General features: G+C 36.6%; 1 protein-coding gene across 1 annotated transcript; it reads left to right on the forward strand.

Annotated features, from left to right (window-relative positions):
* Positions 1-12548: 12548 nt before the first annotated feature.
* On the forward strand, positions 12549-14993 carry LOC149847801 (tetraspanin-8-like). Its single transcript, XM_090009486.1, has 2 exons — positions 12549-13153; positions 14489-14993. The coding sequence occupies exons 1-2, from the start codon at positions 12647-12649 to the stop codon at positions 14798-14800; spliced, it is 819 nt and encodes a 272-aa protein (XP_089865612.1). The 5' UTR covers positions 12549-12646; the 3' UTR covers positions 14801-14993.
* Positions 14994-21789: the final 6796 nt, after the last annotated feature.

Genomic DNA, 21789 nt, shown 5'->3' on the forward strand with positions numbered 1-21789 from the left:
CTCTTAAATCTTGGATTTAGCAATTAGATCCTCCATCTGTACTTGGATATGGGAGCTCATGTAATTATACTACATTCAGTAATTGCCTACATCTGGCTCAAATATGCTTATATCCCTATCTTCAGCTAGTGATCATACTATTATCGGGTACTAAAAGCCTAAACGTAAGTCTTTCCTGTCTAAGATGCAGATAAGAATGTTGCTCTTCGTATGTAAAAACATCACAAGAATCCTATAGAGTAGGGGGTGCGAACGGATTGGATGTGGTCTGAATCATGCTTGTTCTGAATCCAAATCTGACGTATATGTAATAGATTTGAATCTGAGCCCGAATCTGAGTGAGAACTGATGAACTGGGATTAAATTTGGATAAAAAATGTGGTCGGTACTACAGGATCAGATAAAAGAGGACTAAGAACAAGCATTTTATATGTGAAAACTACGAACTGAATTTGATCCAGATATAGATATGGATGCAGCATAAAATCTACTATTTGGATCTTAATTAAGTGCCTATATCCAAAGATAAGAAGTCAGATTCATCGGATATCCCGCCAAACACAACCCATTCGCCTCCCTGCTCTAGAGCTGAATGGTGGAATGACAAGTAGATGCATTTTCAGGTAAGAAAATGATGGAATGGAACGTTGTCCTGTTTGGTAGCAAGAGATGGGTCTTGTTGGGTTGGAGGCTTGAAGCATAGACACAAAGTATCATTGAGATTCTGAAAATCTTGAGGCATTATTTGACATCCACAAGCCATGAAAACTCTTGGTAATAATGGAGGTAAAGGCCTGATGAAATCTACTTTACTGATCCTTCGACAGTTTTTTTTCTCCCACCCTTTTTTCTTTTGATAGTGAAGCTGTTGGATAGCCCCGTAGGGTTCAAACCCAAGACCCCTCGATTGTGACATAACTGTGAAGCCATCTCTGTCGACTGCCCAATTGTTCACAGTTGAAGCTGGGGTTAGGCGGACCCCTTATCAGTTTATTGCATGCTTAATACAACAACAACAACAACTACGCCTTCATCCCAAAACAATTGGGGTCAGCGATATGAACCAAAAAAGAAATTCATTTTGGGTCTTCCACATGAATCCTTTTCCTCCAATCATTTCTATCCAATGCCATGTCCTCGGTGAGGTTCAAAGCATTCATATCCTTTCCTATCATCTCCATCCAAGTCTTCCTAGGCCTACCCCGACCTCTTTTAACTAATATATTTTCCCAATTCTTCAACCTTCTAACTGGAGCATCATTAGGCCTTCGCCGAATATGTCCAAACCACCGTAAACGATTCTCTCGCATCTTATTTTCAATGGGTGCAACACCTACCTTCTTACGTATCTCCTTGTTCCGAATCTTATCTTTTATTGTATTTCCACACATAAGAACTAAATTACAGAATTAGAAAGAGGGAGCTCAGTTGGGGCTCATATGGTGCCATATAAGTTCTCGATTCTTTGGGATCATATCGAGGAATCAAGAATAGCTAAAGCGCACCATACACTTCATTTCTTTGGGGATGCATATGAGTTGGGTTTTGGGGAAATTAAGCACGAGATCAGCTACCTGCTGTAATTCTTCACTCTGTCTACCCTTGTTCTCCATACTCCGGCTGAGTCCACGAATTTGATCTTTCTAAATGGTCTCTATGATCCCATTGTACTGAGGAATAAGATCCCTGATGATCCTAACCCAACAAGAATAACCTATGTTCCTGACTTTCTAATTAGAGATATAACTACCTGTTGCAACGAAGTGGCCTTGGTGATGTCGCACAGTGAATTATTATTATTTTTTGAGTTTATGCATTACTTTTTCTGATTTTTCATTGTTTTTGCTTTTGTAGCGCAACTTAAGAGTTTTTTTTTGTGAATCGAGGATTCAGTTTGCATCAAAGTGATATCAGAGCGTGAATCGAATCCCCTAGATTTACATCAATTTGGTATCAAAATTAGGAATCATTGCATTGATCCTGTTGGATTTTCAGATTCATCAAATGCAACCCGAGAAGCACATTGCTATAACTACCCGGATCGATGACAATCATGGCTGCTGACAAGCAAGACCGTATGACCCAACTCAATATTCATCAGTGACAATGATAACAACGGCAACTAAAAATACCACGTAGCCACTGGATTCTCCAAGTCTTATCAAGTGAAATCCCAGGTATTTCTACAACAATCATCTTCTTCTTTTCCATCACCTTCATCATATATATCCACCACCACAAACACCACCCTCCTACTTTCCATCACCACCACCACCCCATCATCTTTTTTTTCTTATCTACCCACCATTATCAACTATCCAAAGGTTGAAAAAAGCCCATGAATCGAGGATGGTGGGTGGGTCTCAAACTCCAACTCACCATCTTCTTTTTCTTATCTTTCTTTCCACCCGACCGCCGTCGATAGGATTCCGGCCAGTGGAGGACCCACTGACAGGTGGCCTCCAGCTACCCAATACCGGCGAATCCATTGGCTGCTTGTCGAAGGCCCAGTCACTTGTTCCCCAAGTTGGGTGGTGGAGAGTGAGAACACAAACCCTAACTCTTCCCACCACTTTCCCTCTTGAGAGAAGTGGAGAATGAACCGATTCGTGACTGAACCAGTTCAACCTGATAACTCACATCGTAGAATTGGTTTAACTCCTCAAAACGAGTTTCAATGCCTTCCTAACTCTTATATCCTCATTTTAGACCGGGTTTCATATCAAAACCTTAAAAACCTTATCCACATTGACCCATTGACCCAAACACATATCCAACCCAAAATGGATCGTACCCATACTCATCTTTATATCTCTCCAAATACTTGCCCAACCCAAGATCCGTAGAACTTAATTCTATCTTATACCCATAATGACCCACAGGTCCCAACATACAATCTCATATCAAATGTACATTGGACATTGAAGCAAAACTGAAACAAAAATTAGAGATACCTCTACATATCCTTAAAACTATTTATATTCAAATAAGAAAGATTCACGTGAAGTCCACTTTCAAGAAGCCTTCTTTAAAACCTCTCTCTGAAACCATCCCAAGGTTAGATCCAATTAAAGAAGATTTAAATTCAAAATCATATGATGAGTCCAAATTCATTTGTTGGATCTTCTTAAACCCATCTTGAACCCTCATAACCTCATATCTGAAAACCCTATCATGAAACTAAACTTGAGTCCATTTGATCCAATCCCAAAAAAACCCTTTCATGCATTAGCTCTCATTCGTATCCAAACTTCACTCGTACTCATTTCAGCTAACCCAAACCTACCTCAAAACCTGAGCTTGTTTGGAGGGCATCATCAATAGTATATGAAGCGCAGGATGATGAAGCAAGAGATTCAGGTTATCTTCTCATAGATTTGTTCACACTCGATCACACCGATACTAGATTTATTTGATCAATTTGATCCAGGTCAACAAAAAGATGCAATTGAAGACTATCGATGATTCCAAAAGAACATTTTGAGCTTTCATATACATATAAGAGTACATCCTACTTGATCCATACTTTCTAGAGTAGGAAAGCTATCAGGTTTCATATTGTGAATCCATAGCCAATAAGGTGAAATATAATTGAAAAAGGCATAAGAGAGATTCAGACTTGAGAGCCAAGTCTTATCCAACCCAGGGAGAATGATGCAAAAGTGGAGCAGAAGACCTTGGTCCATAAGGATTCATTTTATATTTTAGAGTTGATGAATGAAATTATTATTTTTTATTGAGTTTAAGACCTTGGTCCATAAGGATTCATTTTTAGATTTTAGAGTTGATGAATGAAATTATTATTTTTTATTGAGTTTATGCATTACTTTTTTTTATTTTTCCTTTTTCTTGTTTTGGTAGCGTAATTTCGATAAGAGTAACATAACACAACGTTTCTTTTTTGCGAATTGAAGATTCAATTTGCATCAATCCTATATACCATCAATTACGAAAGATGCTGGATATGTTGATCTTTAACCACTCGAATGGGGGAGGATGCCATCTGCCATTGTTGGAAATAAAGCAACAAACTAGAGAAGAAGATTGTTCTCTAGAATGAAAAACACACAGAAATGGTGCAAGAGAATGAGAAGGCTACAAAAGGCTTCAATACATTTCAATGACTTGTCAAAATGAGGATACATGACTGCTATATATATAGCATTTAAGCCCAACTAGAATTTAATTACATAATAAATTCCTACTATAGAAAAACTAAAAGACTATTACATTTTCAAGGAAAAGAAATAAATGGGAGAGGAACCCAAAGAGTTGCATAGAAAACTGCAAATAGCCTTAATGTAAAACGAGTTCCCGAAATGAGGGAGGAATACGAAGAGTCTAGCTTATAATTCCAACAAGCCTTAAAGTAAAATGAGTTTCCCAAAAATGAGGGAGGAATACAAAGAGTCTAGCTTATAATTCTAACAACCCTTCTTAAGCTAGACTATAACGACACCTAATTTCTCTCTCAATTTATTGAAAGTTTCATTCTTCAATGCTTTTGTAAAGATATCAGTCACTTGGTCTTGGGTCTTGCAAAACTTGACATTGACATCTCCATCTTTGACCAAGTCTCTAATGAAATGATACTTGATTCGAATATGTTTGCTTTTGCCATGAAAAACTGGATTTTTGGTGAGTGCTATGGTTGAACTATTGTCACAAAACAAAGGAGTGTTTTCATATTGAGGATGCTTCAACTCATGAAGAATCCACCTTAGCCAAAGAGCTTGACAACTAGAAAGAGCCAATGAAATATACTCAGTTTCGGTTGTGGAGAGAGCCACAACTGCTTGCTTCTTCGATGCCCACGAAATTGCACCTGAGACAATGTGAAAAACGAAACCTGAAGTGTTTTTACTATCATCTCTATTGCCACCCCAATCACTATCACAAAAACTCACCAATTTTGAATCTTCGACACATTTATAATGAATTCCATAATTGATAGTGCCACACACATATCTCAAAATTCTTTTTGCCTATGTCCCAATGAATATTAGAAAGAGATTACATAAATCTGCTAATCATGCTGACAACAAACATAAGATCAGGTCTTGTAGCAGTCAAATACATAAGACTACCAACAAGGCTTCTATAGAGAGTTACATCGATCTTTCTCTCACCATCATTTTTGCTAAGTTTCGAGCCAACTTCCATGGGAGTATTAAGAGGTGTAGCACCCTCCATTCTGAACTTCTTTAATATATTTTCAGCATACCTTTTTTGAGATATGAATATTCCATCTTCGGCTTGCTTTACTTCAATGCCCAGAAAAAAATGGAGAAGCCCCATGTCAGTCATTTCGAATTCGTGCATCATATCCTTCTTGAAATTTTTACACATGCTTGCACTAGTGCCGGTAATTATTAAATCATCAACATATAAGCATATGACTAAGAATTCCCCTTGATTGCCTTCTTTGATGAATAGAGTATGCTAAAAAGGACACCGTTTGAAACCATTCCTCAAGAAGTATCCATCAATGCGACTATACCAAGCCCTTGGCGCTTGTTTCAGCCCATATAAAGCCTTCTTCAATCGACACACTTTGTTTTCTTCACCCTTCTTTACATAACCCGGAGGTTGATCAATATACACTTCTTCTTCAAGGAGACCATTCAAGAATGCTGATTTTACGTCCATTTGAAAGACCTTCCATTTTCTTTGAGCAGCCAAAGCTAACACCATGTGAATTGTTTCAAGGCGAGCCACAGGAGCAAAAACTTCATTAAAATCAACGCCATACCTTTGCTTGTAACCTTTTGCCACCAGCCGAGCTTTGCATTTTTCAACTTCTCCATTTAAGTTGAATTTTGTTTTATATACCCATTTGATGCCAATAGATTTGTGTCCATTTGGGAGGTCAGTCAACTCCCAAGTATGATTTCTTTCAATGGAGTCCATTTCTTGATTCATAGCAATTCTCCACTTCTCTTCTTGAGATGCTTCTTCATAAGTAATTGGATTGACGTTCACAAATAAAGCAAAATTCACTAAGTCTTCCTCAAGATTTCTTCTTGCTGTTTCATAAATTTCTTGAAGACTTCTTGTCTTCATAGGAGGAGATTCAGAACTCCTTGAAGATGAGGAAGATGGTGATAAATGTGTAGATGGAGAGGAGAGTGAAGTATCTCCATCACCACTTGGTTCATGTCTCTCCTCCTTATTAATGAAATGTGAATTTTTATTTTCATTCTCTCCATCCCAATTCCAAGATTCTTCTTCATTAAATTTTACATCTCTGCTTATGATAATTTTCTTGGTGATTGAAGTGTAAAGCTTATAAGCCTTTGAGCATTCACTGTACCCAACAAGGATACATTTTTCAGATTTATCTTCAAGCTTGCTCCTTCGTTCATCGGGAATATGAGAATAACATATGCTGCCAAATACTTTCAAATGAGCAACACATGGTTTTTGCCCACTCCAAGCTTCTTGAGGAGTTAGGTCTTGAACACTTTTAGTGGGGGCACGATTAAGAAGATAGATAGCACATGCCACTGATTCAACCCAGAATATGTTAGGCATACCTTTAGATTTCAACATACTTCTTGCCATCTCCATGATCGTGCGATTCTTCCTTTCCGCAATGCCGTTTTGTTGAGGTGTGTACCGAGTAGTCAACTGATGACAGATGCCCTTCTTTTTGAAGAATTCCTCGAACTCATTTGACATATATTCAGCCCCACGATCAGTACGCAAGGTTTTAATAGAAAGATCACTTTGCTTTTCAACAAATGTCATAAATTGCTTAAAATATTTGAACACCTCAGATTTTTCTTTTAGAAAATAAACCCATGTCTTTCGACTGAAGTCATCAATGAATGTTAAAAAATAACGATTACCTCCAATAGATGTGGTGCACATAGGGCCGCATAGATCAGAATGAACCAACTCAAGTGGTTTTGATGCTCGCCAAGATTTGCCACCAGGAAAAGAGTCTCTGTGATGTTTCCCAAGAACACAACCTTCACAAATTTTGTCTTGCTGATGAATGTTAGGCATGCCTCTGACCATATGTTTTTTGCACATAAGAGATAAAGAACTGAAGTTCAAATGTCCATATCGAAGATGCCATAACCATGATGGATCTTTAATAATAGTATTGAAGCAAGGAAGAACAACATTTTGAAATATAAATGAAAACATTTTGTTTTGAGTCATTTTCACCTCGGCTATGAGAGCATTCTTCTTATCCTTAATTTCACATATTTCTCCTTTGAAATGAAGATCATATCCTTTTAGAATAAGTTGCCCAAGACTCAAAAGATTGTGTTTGAGGCCTGGAACATAGAAAACATCGGTGACGTGCTTGCTGCCATGGTTAGTTTTAACAAGAATATCACCACGTCCCTTGACAACAAGCCTATTATCATCACATGTTCTAACTTCAGTTTGAACCATTTCATTTAAGTCCACAAATAATTTTTTGTTTCCAGTCATGTGATTACTACAACCACTATCAATATACCATACTTCATCATGTGTTTCTTCTTTGGTATCACAAGCAAGAAAGAGAATATCATCATCAAGAATTTCATTTTTCTCATGCATGAAAGTTACCTCCTTTTGGTTTTCTTCTGTCAATCTCTTTCTACAGAACTTTATGGTGTGACCATACTTCTGACAATGAAAGCATTGAACTTGTGAGAGAGAGAGCGACCTCTACCTTGACCTCTTCCTCGCATAGAATAAGATGAATCACAAGCATCTTCTTTCGTTTCTTGATTTCTACCACCTCCATATCCTCTTCTTCTTCCTCTTCCTCTTCGTCCTCGAGCACCACCACGAATAGAGAGTTGTGTCTGAAAAGCTTGTTCGATTGGAGGAGAATCAAATTGCTTTATACGAAGTTCATGAGATTGAAGTGATCCCATTAAACTATCAATGGACAAGGTGGATAAGTCTTTGGATTCTTCTATAGCAACAACAATATGTTCAAACTTGCGAGTTAAGCTCCTCAATATTTTTTCAACAACTCTTTGATCTTCAAGTTGTTCACCATTTACTCGCATTTGATTAACAATGGAGAAGAATCGATTGAAAAAAGCTTCAATCGTTTCAGATTCCTTCATTCTTAAAGAATCAAATTCACTTCTTAGAGTTTGTAGTCTCACCATTTTTACCTTGTCTTCTCCTTTGTATGTTGTATAGAGAGTATCCCATGCTACCTTTGCCGACTTCGCCGAGGATATCCTTTCGAAAATGGCTTCATCAACAGTTTGATAAATATAGAACAAAGCCTTATTGTTCTTCTTCCGGTTTTCTTTCAACTCAGTTTGTTGTCGTTGAGTGATGCCCTCCACATTGTCCATCTCATCGAAGCCACTTTCAACGATGTCCCATAGATCTTGAGAACCAAATAATGCCTTCATTTGAATACTCCACTTGTTGTAATTTTTCCCAGCAAAGCAAAGAACTTGTGGTTGCACCATATTGTTGGAAGCCATCCTAGCTCTGATATCACTATGTTGGAAATAAAGCAACAAACTAGAGAAGAAGATTGTTCTCTAGAATGAAAAACACACAGAAATGGTGCAAGAGAAGGAGAAGGCTACAAAAGGCTTCAATACATTCCAATGACTTGTCAAAATGAAGATACATGGCTGCTATATATATAGCATTCAAGCCCAACTAGAATTTAATTACATAATAAATTCCTACCATAGAAAAACTAAAAGACTATTACATTTTCAAGGAAAAGAAATAAATGGGAGAGGAACCCAAAGAGTTGCATAGAAAACTACAAATAGCCTTAATGTAAAACGAGTTCCCAAAATGAGGGAGAAATACAAAGAGTCTAGCTTATAATTCCAACAAGCCTTAAAGTAAAATGAGTTTCCCAAAAATGAGGGAGGAATACGAAGAGTCTAGCTTATAATTCCAACAAGCCTTAAAGTAAAACGAGTTTCCCAAAAATGAGGGAGGAATACGAAGAGTCTAGCTTATAATTCCAACAGCCATCACAACACCAATGTCTTACTATAGGGTGAGCAGGGTTCTTTCATAAACGTAAGATATGCTCCCTAATAGCTCAGCTTCAGCGATGCTGAATCCTAGGCACTTCTAGATAGAGAGTTTTAAACATAATGGCATTTCACTTGCCATAGATAGTGATCTGAAAGAACACTACCCATGCCTGGTTCACTTGTTTCTGCTTGAATAGGTGATTACTCCAGCACTTCAGGGAATGGGAGATGGATATTGAAGGCAGGCACCATCGATTCAATCATCTGCAAACAAGCTTCCAGACCTGTTGCGCTATAGGACACGAGAGAAAAACGTGATCTGAGGTTTCTGAATGCTTTCTATGTTGGCCAGCGAGAAGCCAAGGCATTGAAGACGGTCCTGTGTGAGAAGACGAGATTCCAGGCAAGACGCAGGATGACAGCAGCTCTTGGATGATAGCCCTTGCACCAAACTATTGCGATAAGATTGATTTTGGGATGGAGTTTTTGTGTGACCAGTGCTGTTAAAAGCGCGCCTTGCCTTGAGGCGAGTCCTTCTACCCCTCAAGGAGTGAACAAAATAGAAAAACAAGAGAAGAATATTATATTTTTCAGTTATATAATGTGTTTCTTAGTTACTTTTATATGTTAATCTTATAATTTTTAGTATTTATTTAAGATTTTTTATTTTTTATTGATTGTTGCTTCATCAATAAAATATTTATTTATTTATTTATATTTTTAGATATTTTTTATAATTTTTTTTTTAAGTTTTCAAAAAAATATTTTAAGACTTAAGCTTTAGGCGTGGCCTCAATTTTTGGTGGAGTGCCTCGCTATGCCTCGGTGCTTTTCACAACACTGCCAATAAGGTCAGCTGGATAATGGTTTCCCTTCTATACAAATCAATACCAAAAATATCTAAGTACACTGTTATTTAAATGCCTAACTTAGAACCTCGCCAATATATAATATATTTGGACAAGCATATATTTAAGCAATAAATATGAAAAAATGTGGACAATGCGAAATGTCACGATCGTGATCCAAATTGAATATGGTCGCGTTGTAGACCGTTGGATCTTCGGTATCTGATGACATATACTGAATAGACCTTTCTTTTTGTTGGTTCTCACACGTAATCAATGAGCTCACATAGAAGCAATGTGAGGGCCTGCCTCATATTATAACTATTGAGAAATAGGAACGACCTTATCTGTGTTCGTAAAGATAACGCCGTTAATTTTGGGAATTTTCAATCTTTTCCATCATCCAAATGACAACTTTGTCCCTTAACCCATCAAGCAGATGAAAAAGACTCCAATGAGTTAACTAACTTCACCTGAACAGCGTCAGTATCTATTCATGGATCTACACTAATAAAACCACCTTTCTAAAAGGCTTATTTGGAAGTGAGAAATTATGTAAAAAAAAAACGATACAAAATGAAAAAATCAGCACAGATTTTTCAACTCTTTCACACTACAGAGACTTTTTCACTAAGAGAGTTGTTCTAAAAAATATTTTTTTTATAGGAAATTTCTAAAAAAAAAATGGTGGGTCATCTCTCCATCTCATCACCATCACCACCCACTACCGTCCATCTTCACCACCACCATCACGTTATCACTCATCATCACCACTCCCACCCGCCATCACCCACCTCACAAAAAATTGTACTGGAAAAGCTCCACCACCATTACCCACCATCTCGCCATCACCACCACCACACACCATCACACCATAAAAGAGTTGCATCACCATAGCGTGTCTAACAAATTTTATTTCTTAATGGCCTTACAAAAGTATTACTTGCCTAAAAGGGCTCGACCCACCTAGTTAGGTGAGTTGACATGATGCCTTCGAATTGAAGCGAGCTCTATATCTAGCCGCAAGGCCGAAGCTAATAGAAAACTATCCTTGGTGGGCAGGGAGAGAGACTACTTGCAGAGTTTATACCATAAGCACACCTCAACCATGATCTGATGATGTACAGACTCCAAACCAAGGTTTCTTCTCATTATATATCTATTTATATATAAATTTACAAAAAATATGCTTAATTTTGGATCATTTATAAATAGCTACCAAACTTCTGAAATATTATTTTTTAGAAAAAAACTTTTGAAATATTGCAATTACATGATTAGTTAACAAAGCAATTTTCAAAAGTTAGGCATTTATTTATAATATTTTAAAAGTTAGGTGTGTGTTTCTAAATAAGTCAAAGTGAGGCATGTTTTTTTTTTTCTATTAAAAAAAGAAAACCCGTGACTTGAATACTTAAAAGTGATGCGATGCAGTATGGCCCTTTTCCATATTTGACAAAATTTGAGTTCTATTGAGCTATTTGAAAGATGAAACTGTAGGCGTTTGAAAATATTAAAGTAGGGAGAGATTGCGTGAATAAAACCTTATCTACCCATGCTTATTTTGGCATGATCCTTGCTGCAAACCATATTTATAGTGCTGTGTAGTGTGCACTTAGTAAAAATAAGAGCCAAAAATTATGTTTGATAACCCCTTTTCAGACTTTGACAAAATCATTGAACTTATAAAAATAATCATATTTTCCATCACCAAAAGTTTACACTATTATCAACAAAAGCTAATTATGATTTTATTGGTCAAACTCCTAAACTTAAAATAATCTAAACATCATTATCGAATAACATGTTTCATTTAGCATTGTACCTATTTTGTAGGTTTTTATTTCTCTATATAAACATGATAGCTGATTTTTGGGTGTTTTTTTTCAAAAGTCTAACCTCATAATATATATATATATATATATATATATATATATATATATATATATATATATATATATATATATATATATATATATATATATATATATATATATATATATATATATATAGAAAAATTAAAATATATAAACCAACAAAATATATAAACTAGTATGAATGAAGATTTTTATAGGGTTTTTTGCAAATCTAACCCCGCAGATGATCCATTTGCTTAGAATTGACTATTTGATCATCGTAATTAGATGAAGAAAGAAATGTGATTTTGTATGCTTGAATATTTACAAAAATTTTGAGGCATAGATTTTCAAGCCTTAAAAGATATTTGGATGGTTTAAGAGTCTTTTTTTTTATAGAAAAATATGTAAACTAGTATATATTGAGATTTTCTTAGAGTTTTCTCTGCATATGCGTTCGCCCTGATTTATTTGCTTGAAATTGACTATTGAATCATCCTAACTGGATTAAGAAATGTGATTTTTATACTTAAATATTTATAAAAATTCTAAATTATTACTTTATTAGATCCTCTTACATATCTTAATCGAATGATTTAAGATCCTGTTTCTATAAAACCAAGTCAGTGAAAAAAAAAAAAAAACTATACAAATATGTACATATATATTTTTACTGGTTTACCTATTTCGGTTACCCACCACACGTAAGAGAGAGAAAGAGTGAAAAGTTTCTTCCCTCCAACTAACGCGCATACGTCAAGCCCAAGAAGTTTTGGATAACATCGCCCCCTAAAGGCTTCTCACATATATAAATAAATACATGGAATGCTCCAACCATAAATTCAATCAGCAAGTCACATTAAAAGAAGTAAAAGAAGGGGGTTTCGGTGTCCCCGTCTCCATCTTTTTTTCTCTTGTACCTCTCCCTCTGATTGATTCTGCAGCAACCAATCAGGCGACGACCACCATGGTTCGGCTCAGCAACAGCCTCGTCGGCATCCTCAACTTCGTGACCCTCCTACTCTCGATTCCCATACTGGGCGCCGGCATATGGCTCAGCCACCGCGCCAGCACCAACTACTGCGAGAAGTTCCTCGAGAAGCCCGTCATCGCCCTCGGCGTCTTCCTCCTCCTGGTCTCCCTCGCCGGCCTCGTCGGCGCCTGCTGCAGGGTCTCCTGGCTCCTTTGGATCTACCTCCTCGTTATGTTCGTCCTCATCGTCCTCATCTTCTGCTTCACCATCTTCGCCTTCGTCGTCACCAACAAAGGGGTGGGCCAGGTGGTCTCAGGGAGGGGTTACAAGGAGTATAGGCTTGGGGATTACTCCAACTGGTTGCAGAAGAGGGTGAGTAACCAGAAGAACTGGGCCAAGATCATGAGCTGCCTGCAGGGCAGCAAGGTCTGCCAGAGCATGGTCGGTGGTGTCGACGGGCGGGCCTCGCAGTTCTACTCTAAGAATCTCTCGCCCATTCAGGTACTGGGGAGCTTGCCTTGGTTTCTTCCTCCCCTTCCTCTCTTCTCATGGTTTATGGGGTTCTTTCTTTCTTTGTTCTACTCTGAGAATCTCTCGCCCATTCAGGTACTGGGGAGCTTGCCTTGGTTTCTTCCTCCCCTTCCCTCTCTTCTCATGGTTGATGGGGTTCTTTCTTTCTTTCTATCTTTCTTTTTGTTTGCATCTCTCTCTCTCTCTCGCTCTAGATTGGTTTTTCAAGGTGTTTATGCAACAATATGGGAAGGGTTTCTTTGTTTTTAGCCTCCTTTTGGTTTTTCGTCTTGTTGAAACAACCTCTCTCTAGATTGGTTTTTCTAGGTGTTCATGGAGAAATATGAGATGTGTGTCTTTGTTTTTGGCCTGCTTTTGGAGAAACCATTTACTTATTTGTTCATCGTTGAAACCGCCTCTTTTTTGGGGACTCCTTGCTTTTACATTTGGAATCCCTTTTTCTTCTTGGGTTTAAGGATGTGAAACAATGAGGGAAGGGGAAGATTTCCGGAGATTTGTAGAATATCAGGGTCTTTTGTAAGTTGTAGGTATTGGGGTTGTGGGGATCTGTTGTCTTTTTCTTCTTTTTCTTTCTTTTCGTTTTTTCTAACCTAGTTTATGTTCTAGGGTTTTCCTTTCTTTCACTGATGACTTCTGTTCTTCTGTTTAGGTTAATAAAATCAATGAAAAGGTATTTCGATGCAGAGACCCAATTTCTAATTGGGGGTTTTAGATTTTTTTTTCAAACAAATACTTTCACCAAATTTTGATCCACAATCCTTGTATGGGTTGGTTTCTATTCCCACACCTTTGCACATCGGATTGTTGAAAAGTGGGAAACAAGAAAAAGATAACTGATTCGTCTTTGTTTCAAAATCAGATTTTGGATTGTTGCTGTTTTTTGGTTTTATCCTATAAGAAAACAAAACCAGTTGACCTTCTTTTCCCACTGACTCGTTTTTTACCCTTTTATTTTTTCTTCTCCCTGTTTACGATTCTTAGGAATTTCTCATATAACCCCTAAACGCTTATTGCATTTTCCATGCTTTATGTCGGTGATGATGCTTTTTTATGCTCTCTGTCATGTCCTGATCACTGGAGAACGAACTCTGGCTTATATTTTACGCAGAAATTTGATCATTCTGTTTTTGGAGGGGAGTGTTTTTTTTCTATCCACAAAACCAAACACAAAAATTCAAGTCTTTTTTCCCTGCCATCATCCTTCTTCAGTCTTTAATGAGGAGATTCTTTTTCTTACATGTGTTTCTTAATTGGGGTTTGTTTTGTTTATAGAGATTTAATCACCGAGCCTTCTGTTTTTTGCAGTCGGGATGCTGCAAGCCACCAAGTAGCTGCAACTTCCAATACGTGAGTCCTACCAACTGGACCAAGAGCGGGGACTTGACGGGCTTAGACACTGATTGCAGCGCATGGGGCAACGATCCCACCGTTCTGTGCTACAGCTGCAATTCTTGCAAGGCAGGCGTCCTGGCCAACCTCAAGAACGATTGGAAGAAGGTGGCGGTGGTGAACATCATCTTCCTCATCTTCCTCATCGTCGTCTACTCAGTTGGTTGCTGCGCTTTCAGGAACAACAGAGCAGACAACTCCTACCCTCGTTACAAGGGCTACCCTTGAGCACACCGCCTACTCTCTCTCTCTCTCTCTCTTTATGTATATATACATGGAGGTGGTGTCTTGTTTTCTGTTTCACCGTTTTTTTTTTCTTTTGAGATTCTTTCTTTTGTGTACATCGTATACATTTTGTCAGACTGATCATCGTTTTGTTAGTATATTTGGAGTTAATATACCGTATTGTTACTAAAGAGAATCTCTCTCTCATGTCTACTTTTTGGTGGCGTGCTCGCTATTATTCTTGGTGGGACAGCGTATTCTTGAGTGATATTCCTTGGTAGATCGATGCCTTCCACCGTTTTTTCTTTGAGATCCTTTGTTTAGATTGAATACATTTCAGCAGATTGCTTACTAAAGAGTCGCTCTCTCTCTATATATATATCTACCAGGTCTACTTTTTGTTAGCTTGCTACCTATTATTCTTGGTTCCATAGTTCCTGTATGTCGTTACTTGGTAGAAAAGCTCTCTCTCTCTCTCTGGAGGTTGATCTTGTTTATACTAGTCATTTTGATTTCTCCGGCTTCGAATTGCATTGGGTTTTGCTAATGAGGAAAGCGAGAACAAAGTTGTGGGATTGCGTGAGGTGGTTTAAAATTTTAAATGTAACGGTCAAAAATACAAGTCAGGCCAAGGGCCTCCACGTGATGAGTAGTGCTGTCGTGGGCCGTTGGATATCAATGTCATCTTCGTCACAGTGATTTTCTCAAGAAGCAACGCGTATTAACAGTGAAGTATGATCTCATGTGAATGCGATCTTAATATCTTATACCCAAACTGTATAAAATTCAAAACTATCGTATTGTCTTTTTTTTATTGTGTTTTTCTAAGAGCAAACTAACCGTCATATTGTCGAACACTTGGCATGAGAAGAAAGCTCAATTTGCTTAGGTGTGGACTTTGTTTCTAGTCGCTTAAGCTTTCTTCACGGTTTTACTTTTACGTTCGGATTTTCAAATATGAATGCGCGGACGCAATATCTCCATGTTACTTTATTTAAAACGGATTTCAGTTGTTTCTAGGTTTAGCACAGCTAATGATTAGCAGTATTGGATGAAAGAGTGTAAAATGGTTTTCTCTCCTTTTTTATCTTTACGTTAACTTCTTGCAAATCTTTTTAGATCCTTTTGGATTTTTTTTTCAAGTAACCAACAACAAACAGGCCAAGCCCACAAGAACTCAGCCTTCTCGGGTAGGGACCACCTGAATCTTCATCTGAAGTGGAATGACCATGATTTTAGGGTCTTAAGAGGAAATTTGTTGGAACTTGGTGGTTCCCAAAACTGATATTGATGGAGTCATTGAATCGAATGGAGCATGTGCTGGAAGGAGAATTTAAACCTCCATCTATATGAAAATACATGACCTCAATTGAGTTATTCTAGCTCATCTCTAACGATGCGACAATCCTCTAATTGAGCACAAAGAATGATGCGACAACAAAGAATGCTTTGCCTTCTGAATTGTCATGACCATGGTCGTTATTTATAGACATTATTGAGGATTGAATTTAATCCACTACTAATTAGAGATAGTGCCCCCATAAAATCCATTAACCTTCACCGTAACCATCCTATAAATCATATAATTATGTTTCATAATTAATTTGGCTTAAAGAGTTCCGCCAATCTTGTGGCTCTTGAGGTTCCGGTATAAAACCCCTATAACTACACTAGATTCAAATAAAAAATTCAACATCTCTCACTTGACCATATGAGGCGAACACTTACATTATATTATAACTGGTGCATCATGTATCGTATATAGCATTTCATGATAAAACATGCATCAAATAACTATGCACAATTCCTTGGGTTATATCAACGATGTTTTTCTCACATGTTATAGTTTATTTTTCACATAATCATGTAATTTTTTTCATCAATCAATTTCAAGTACGAAGTTTTCACACATGCTATGAGTTTTCTCACATAGTCATATGATTTTTTCATCTTCATATAAATCATGATTATTTCACGTGTAGTATGAGTTTAGCCATGTCATCATGTGGTTTTACATATACTAGTTGAATTTTTTTTTCATAATATATTACCATCATAAGAATTTTTACAAACTAGGTTGATTTTTCATCATTATTCTTTCATGAACTCATTTCACATAACTATATGAGTTTCTCATCGTGTCATAATTTTTATCATAACCCTTAATGTACAATAATTTATTTTCAGTATGCACCATTCACTTTATACTCAACTATGCAGTTCATAATTCTAAAAAAAAGTAAATACAAAATAATATAAGTCTCGCATGCTCGTGAGGTTTCATATTGCTCTTTCATGATCGTGCCATAAGACATCATAATATGTTAATAATCTAGCGCAAAGTCCATATGTACAATAGTGAAGTACTATTGGTTTTCAATAACCCTTCGTAACCATTCCATAAATCATGTAATTATGATATGGCTTAATGAGCCCGCCACTCTTGGGTTCCGGTGTGACCCTATAACCACACTATATCCAACGGGATTGCATTTCTGCGGCAAGGTCAAAGCTGGTTGTACTCTTCACTGAGCAGGAAAACTTTAAAATTGAGAGTTTTACCAACAGGAATTAACAATAAATATGCCAACCCTCAGCCGCTGGTCCCAACTTTGGTACCATATGCTGAATATCTCTAACAATGATATAAGCAGATATTACTTTGCCACCCATCCTCTCCGTTCATGTTTTTTTAAATGCGTCTCTTTGTTGCATATAGTACTCTGAGGCATGATTCTGTATTTAGGGGTGAACATTTATAAAGTGTTCGTCCCTTTTAAGAGAGAGGCAGAGTAAACTGCAACCCCCAATCTTTCCTTCTTTTTTTATTGAGGGAGATGTAAACTCGAATGTATTAAAACAAAATAAATAGAAAGCTTAGGGCGATGAGGAATCAAACCCAACTATATAAGAAGATCAGGACAGGCAGCAAAGATGGGGTCGCATCCAACCTAAATCCGTTGCCAGCCATTTCAGGGCAACCATGCAACCCCCAATCTTTCCTTTTTTTTTTGTTGAGGGAGATGTAAACTCAATTTTTATTAAAACGAGATAAATAGAAAGCTTAGGGCGATGAGAAATTGAACCCAGCTGTATAAGATCAGGACAAGCAACAAAGATGGGTCACATCCAACCCAAATCCGTTGACGGCCATTTCAGGGCAACCATGTGAACCTTCCCTTTTTTATATAAAGGGCAGTGCCGGCAGCCACTGCATGGCTTAGCCCTATTACCTATACTTTGGATGATAAACCTACGATTGTCTTGGCCATTTCACCTTTAAAGCAACAGGCCCATGAAAACTGCCTGTTTACCCATGGTCAGAAATTAATATGTAGGCAACCTATTGTTTGACATTCATATGGCATATTGATGCTTTTTTTAGGGAGCATATCGCATATTGGTTATATAGCCCATATATTGTTGACATATCGGCAATCAAGTTGATATTAAACATATAAAGAAAAAAATTAAATTAGGCACTAAATTATTGCATTAACTAGAATCTTCTATTACTGTTGGAAATAAATAAACATGACACAAAATTCAATGCAATTACATGATACAACAGTGTATGTATGCATGAAGAGGATCAACCATGTGGGTTGGGGAATCATACTCTCTTATCTTTTTCTAAATCAAATCCCCTGAAAGTATCTAGTTTTGCTTATTTAAATAATTTAAATGGTCACATTTTGAAACAAATAGAAAAATACAAGTAAAAAAGTTGATTTGTACTCATGTATCGTGATATATCAGGATGCTTATTTTTTGGCCAATTTTTATGGAAAATTCTAGGATTTAGATTGAATGCTGATATAACGTGTTATGTAAGCTATATATAGCTTATATTTGTTACAATGCTCTCAACCACGCTGGTTTTGTTTTTGCTTCCAAGAAGCTGATTGCATAATACCAAGAGTTACACTATGACACACTCTTGAATTTAAGATGTTCTTGAACAAACAATATGCCCTTTGCGGAAACACATTACACTCCATGCATTTTCTATGGCTCCACTGTGGTAACGCAAATGCAGAGGTGTCTTTCCTCAAGAAAGGTCAACTGGGACGCCTCTCACTTTGTGTTCACTGAGGGTCTGATAGGAGTCGCCTTCTGCGACACTCAGTAAACACAGCATGTTCTCTATCTGTAGATTACAAAAGCTCTTCCATAAAAGAGATTTGCATGACAAAGCCTGGTTTTCTTAAAAACCATCTACATGATAGAAAGCTATTGTCCGATGACCGGAAGCGGTCGGATCAATGAGGAGCTCGTTGTTATGCTCACAATCTCCGGGAACCGAAATATTCACAGCACGGGTAAAATGAATTCTTTTTATGTCGTTCTCTCTGTGTTTGGTATGTGTATATATTTTTTAATGAGAGAGACCTACTTTTATAGACCCTGTGCTGGACTCCTTCCAATTTAGGGTGAAAATGCCCTCTTCAAATCTTGCATATCATAACTGTAACAGTTATGGTAGGCAAGGCCTTAGATATTTTCTTAATATGGGCATAAAGGTGGGTTGACCTCTCATGCATGTATTGGAACCCAAGGCCGCTGAGGTGACTCTCCCTTAATGGTTCTGGATCCTATCAATTAAAGAGTATTTATATCCAATTATTGCCACAAATCCTAACATCTTTCACTTTGCCATAATCTTATTGGGGACATTTAGTTTCACAAAGCCTACTCCCATTCTAATGGGCTTTTACATTTGTACACTCACCACCTCGTATTATATTCATGCATATTGCAAATTTTAACACGAGCATCATGAAGATTTCTTTCACACTAAGTGAACTATTCACTCATGATGACTTACACATACCTAAGTCCCATTTGACTCACATTTCTTGCAAAGACATCCTCAGTAACAACTTTCGTCAATGGATCGACTGCCATATCTGTCAAAGGTAAATAATTAACTGAGATTTCATTTTTCTTTATCATGTCATGAACATACTAATATTTTACTTCAATATGTTTACTCTTTGATCTATCAACTCTAAAGTTCATCTAGCTTATTACATCTTTATTATCACAATATATTTGGACTGATTCATTTAGGATATCTAGTCCCAACTCACTCAAGAAATGACTAATTCAGATCTCGAAGGTCACAATCATATTACATGCTATATATTCAACTTTTTGAGTATGCAATACCACACAACCCTGTTTCTTGCATGACAAAAAAACAACTCCAACTCACAATGTAAATACATATCCAAAAGTCAGCATCTCTGAATAACCAATAAACTTTAGCTTTTCAGCTTGGTAACATAACTTAAGTTCCTTAATTCCCTTAAGATACTTAAGGATTTTTTTCACTGCTTTTCAATGAGGAATGCTAGGATTACTTTGATATTTATTTACTAGACTCACAACAAAACTAATGCCTGGTCTAGTGCACTCCATAGCATACATCAGGCTACCAACCGCTTGGGCATAAGAGAATTCAAGTTTCTCTTGTCCATCTTCTACACAATCATTCTTGCTTAATTTCATTCCTTTCACAGTAGGAGTTAACTTGGTTTTACTGTTGTTTAGTTTGAATTTCTTCAAAATATAATCAAGATATTTTTCTTGATTTAGGTGCAACAATCTAGATCGTCTGTTTTTGTGATATTGATCCAAAACACGTATGATGCTTCACCCAAGTCTTTCATCTTAAACTGAGATGATAGTCAAGTCTTGGTTTCGGTAACTATTCCCATGGCATTCCCTGCTATAAGTGTATCATCAACATATAAGGAAAGAATAGTAAAATTACTCTCACTTTTTACAACATAACTCACTTTGGTAGTACCTTATGAAAGGTCATGTACCATTGTCTAGGTGATTGTTTAAGCCCCGTACAAAGATTTTTTCAACTTGTACACATTATCCTTTTTTTTTTAACTTGTACACCGTATTTTTTGACCTTCTATAACAAAGTCTTCCGGTTGTTGCATATATATTGTAAAACCCATAATTTTTAAAGATTATTAATAAATAAAGAATTCATTTTTTTATCTCCAAATTAGAAATGTGTTTCTAGCTTTTGAATTTTATTTATTTATTTTTTTACATATTCATTTGTTCATTCAAGCCAATCAGGATATAATTTGTATTTATAGAACTATTTTGAGCTACAAATCACTATATATATATATATTATATTTAAATATATTTTTGATGGAGTTTGTAAATTATTGAAGTGTATTTATGTGTTATTTGGCTCTTGGTAATGATTTATAGGGTAATTTGCTATTTTTGGCTAATCTTGTTATAATTAACATTTTTTGAGTTTTTGGCATTTGCGATCGTACACGAAGGGTTTGTTGTATTGCTTGGATAGCGGTCTTTGTGGACTTTGAAACTCCTTGGTCTTTTGAGTTTCGATTCATTATTCTTCACATTATTAAGGTAAGATACCTTAACTGAACTTATAGAGAGCATGTTTAGGCACTAATTGTGTAAGCATGATGTTGCATTGAATATCTAACAAAATTGAAAATACAAGTTATGCTCATACACTTTACTTAGTTGTTGATATCTAGGACTCTTGTGATTGTAGTTCAGAGATCATGCTTGTCATGATTGTAGTTAGCGGAATATAGAGTGTATTTGTTATAGGTACATCTGTGTGTGGGTTTGAATGCCTGTGCACTTATGAATGTATAATATGTACACAATGTGTGTTATCATTCTTTGGTTTGCGCATACTATATTGCTTTGCGTGTTTGTATGAATTTGATACATGGTGCACATATAACTACTATGGATATGTATAAGTCGTATTCGATGCATACTGTGAATGTTATATATATTGTCTTGTCATATGATAGACTCATTTATTCTTGTATAGAAGAATGCATGTGAATGCTATAAATTGTTTTGAACTTGTATATCTTGTTTGCTTGAAAAATATATGTGTATGATGTACGGTAGGATTGTCAATGAGATTTTAACCAGCCCTTACACAATTATATTTGAGGTGATAT

Source organism: Nuphar pumila, chromosome 1 (assembly GCF_984573655.1).
Source record: "Nuphar pumila chromosome 1, dmNupPumi1.hap1.1, whole genome shotgun sequence".
Taxonomy (NCBI): Eukaryota; Viridiplantae; Streptophyta; class Magnoliopsida; order Nymphaeales; family Nymphaeaceae; genus Nuphar; species Nuphar pumila.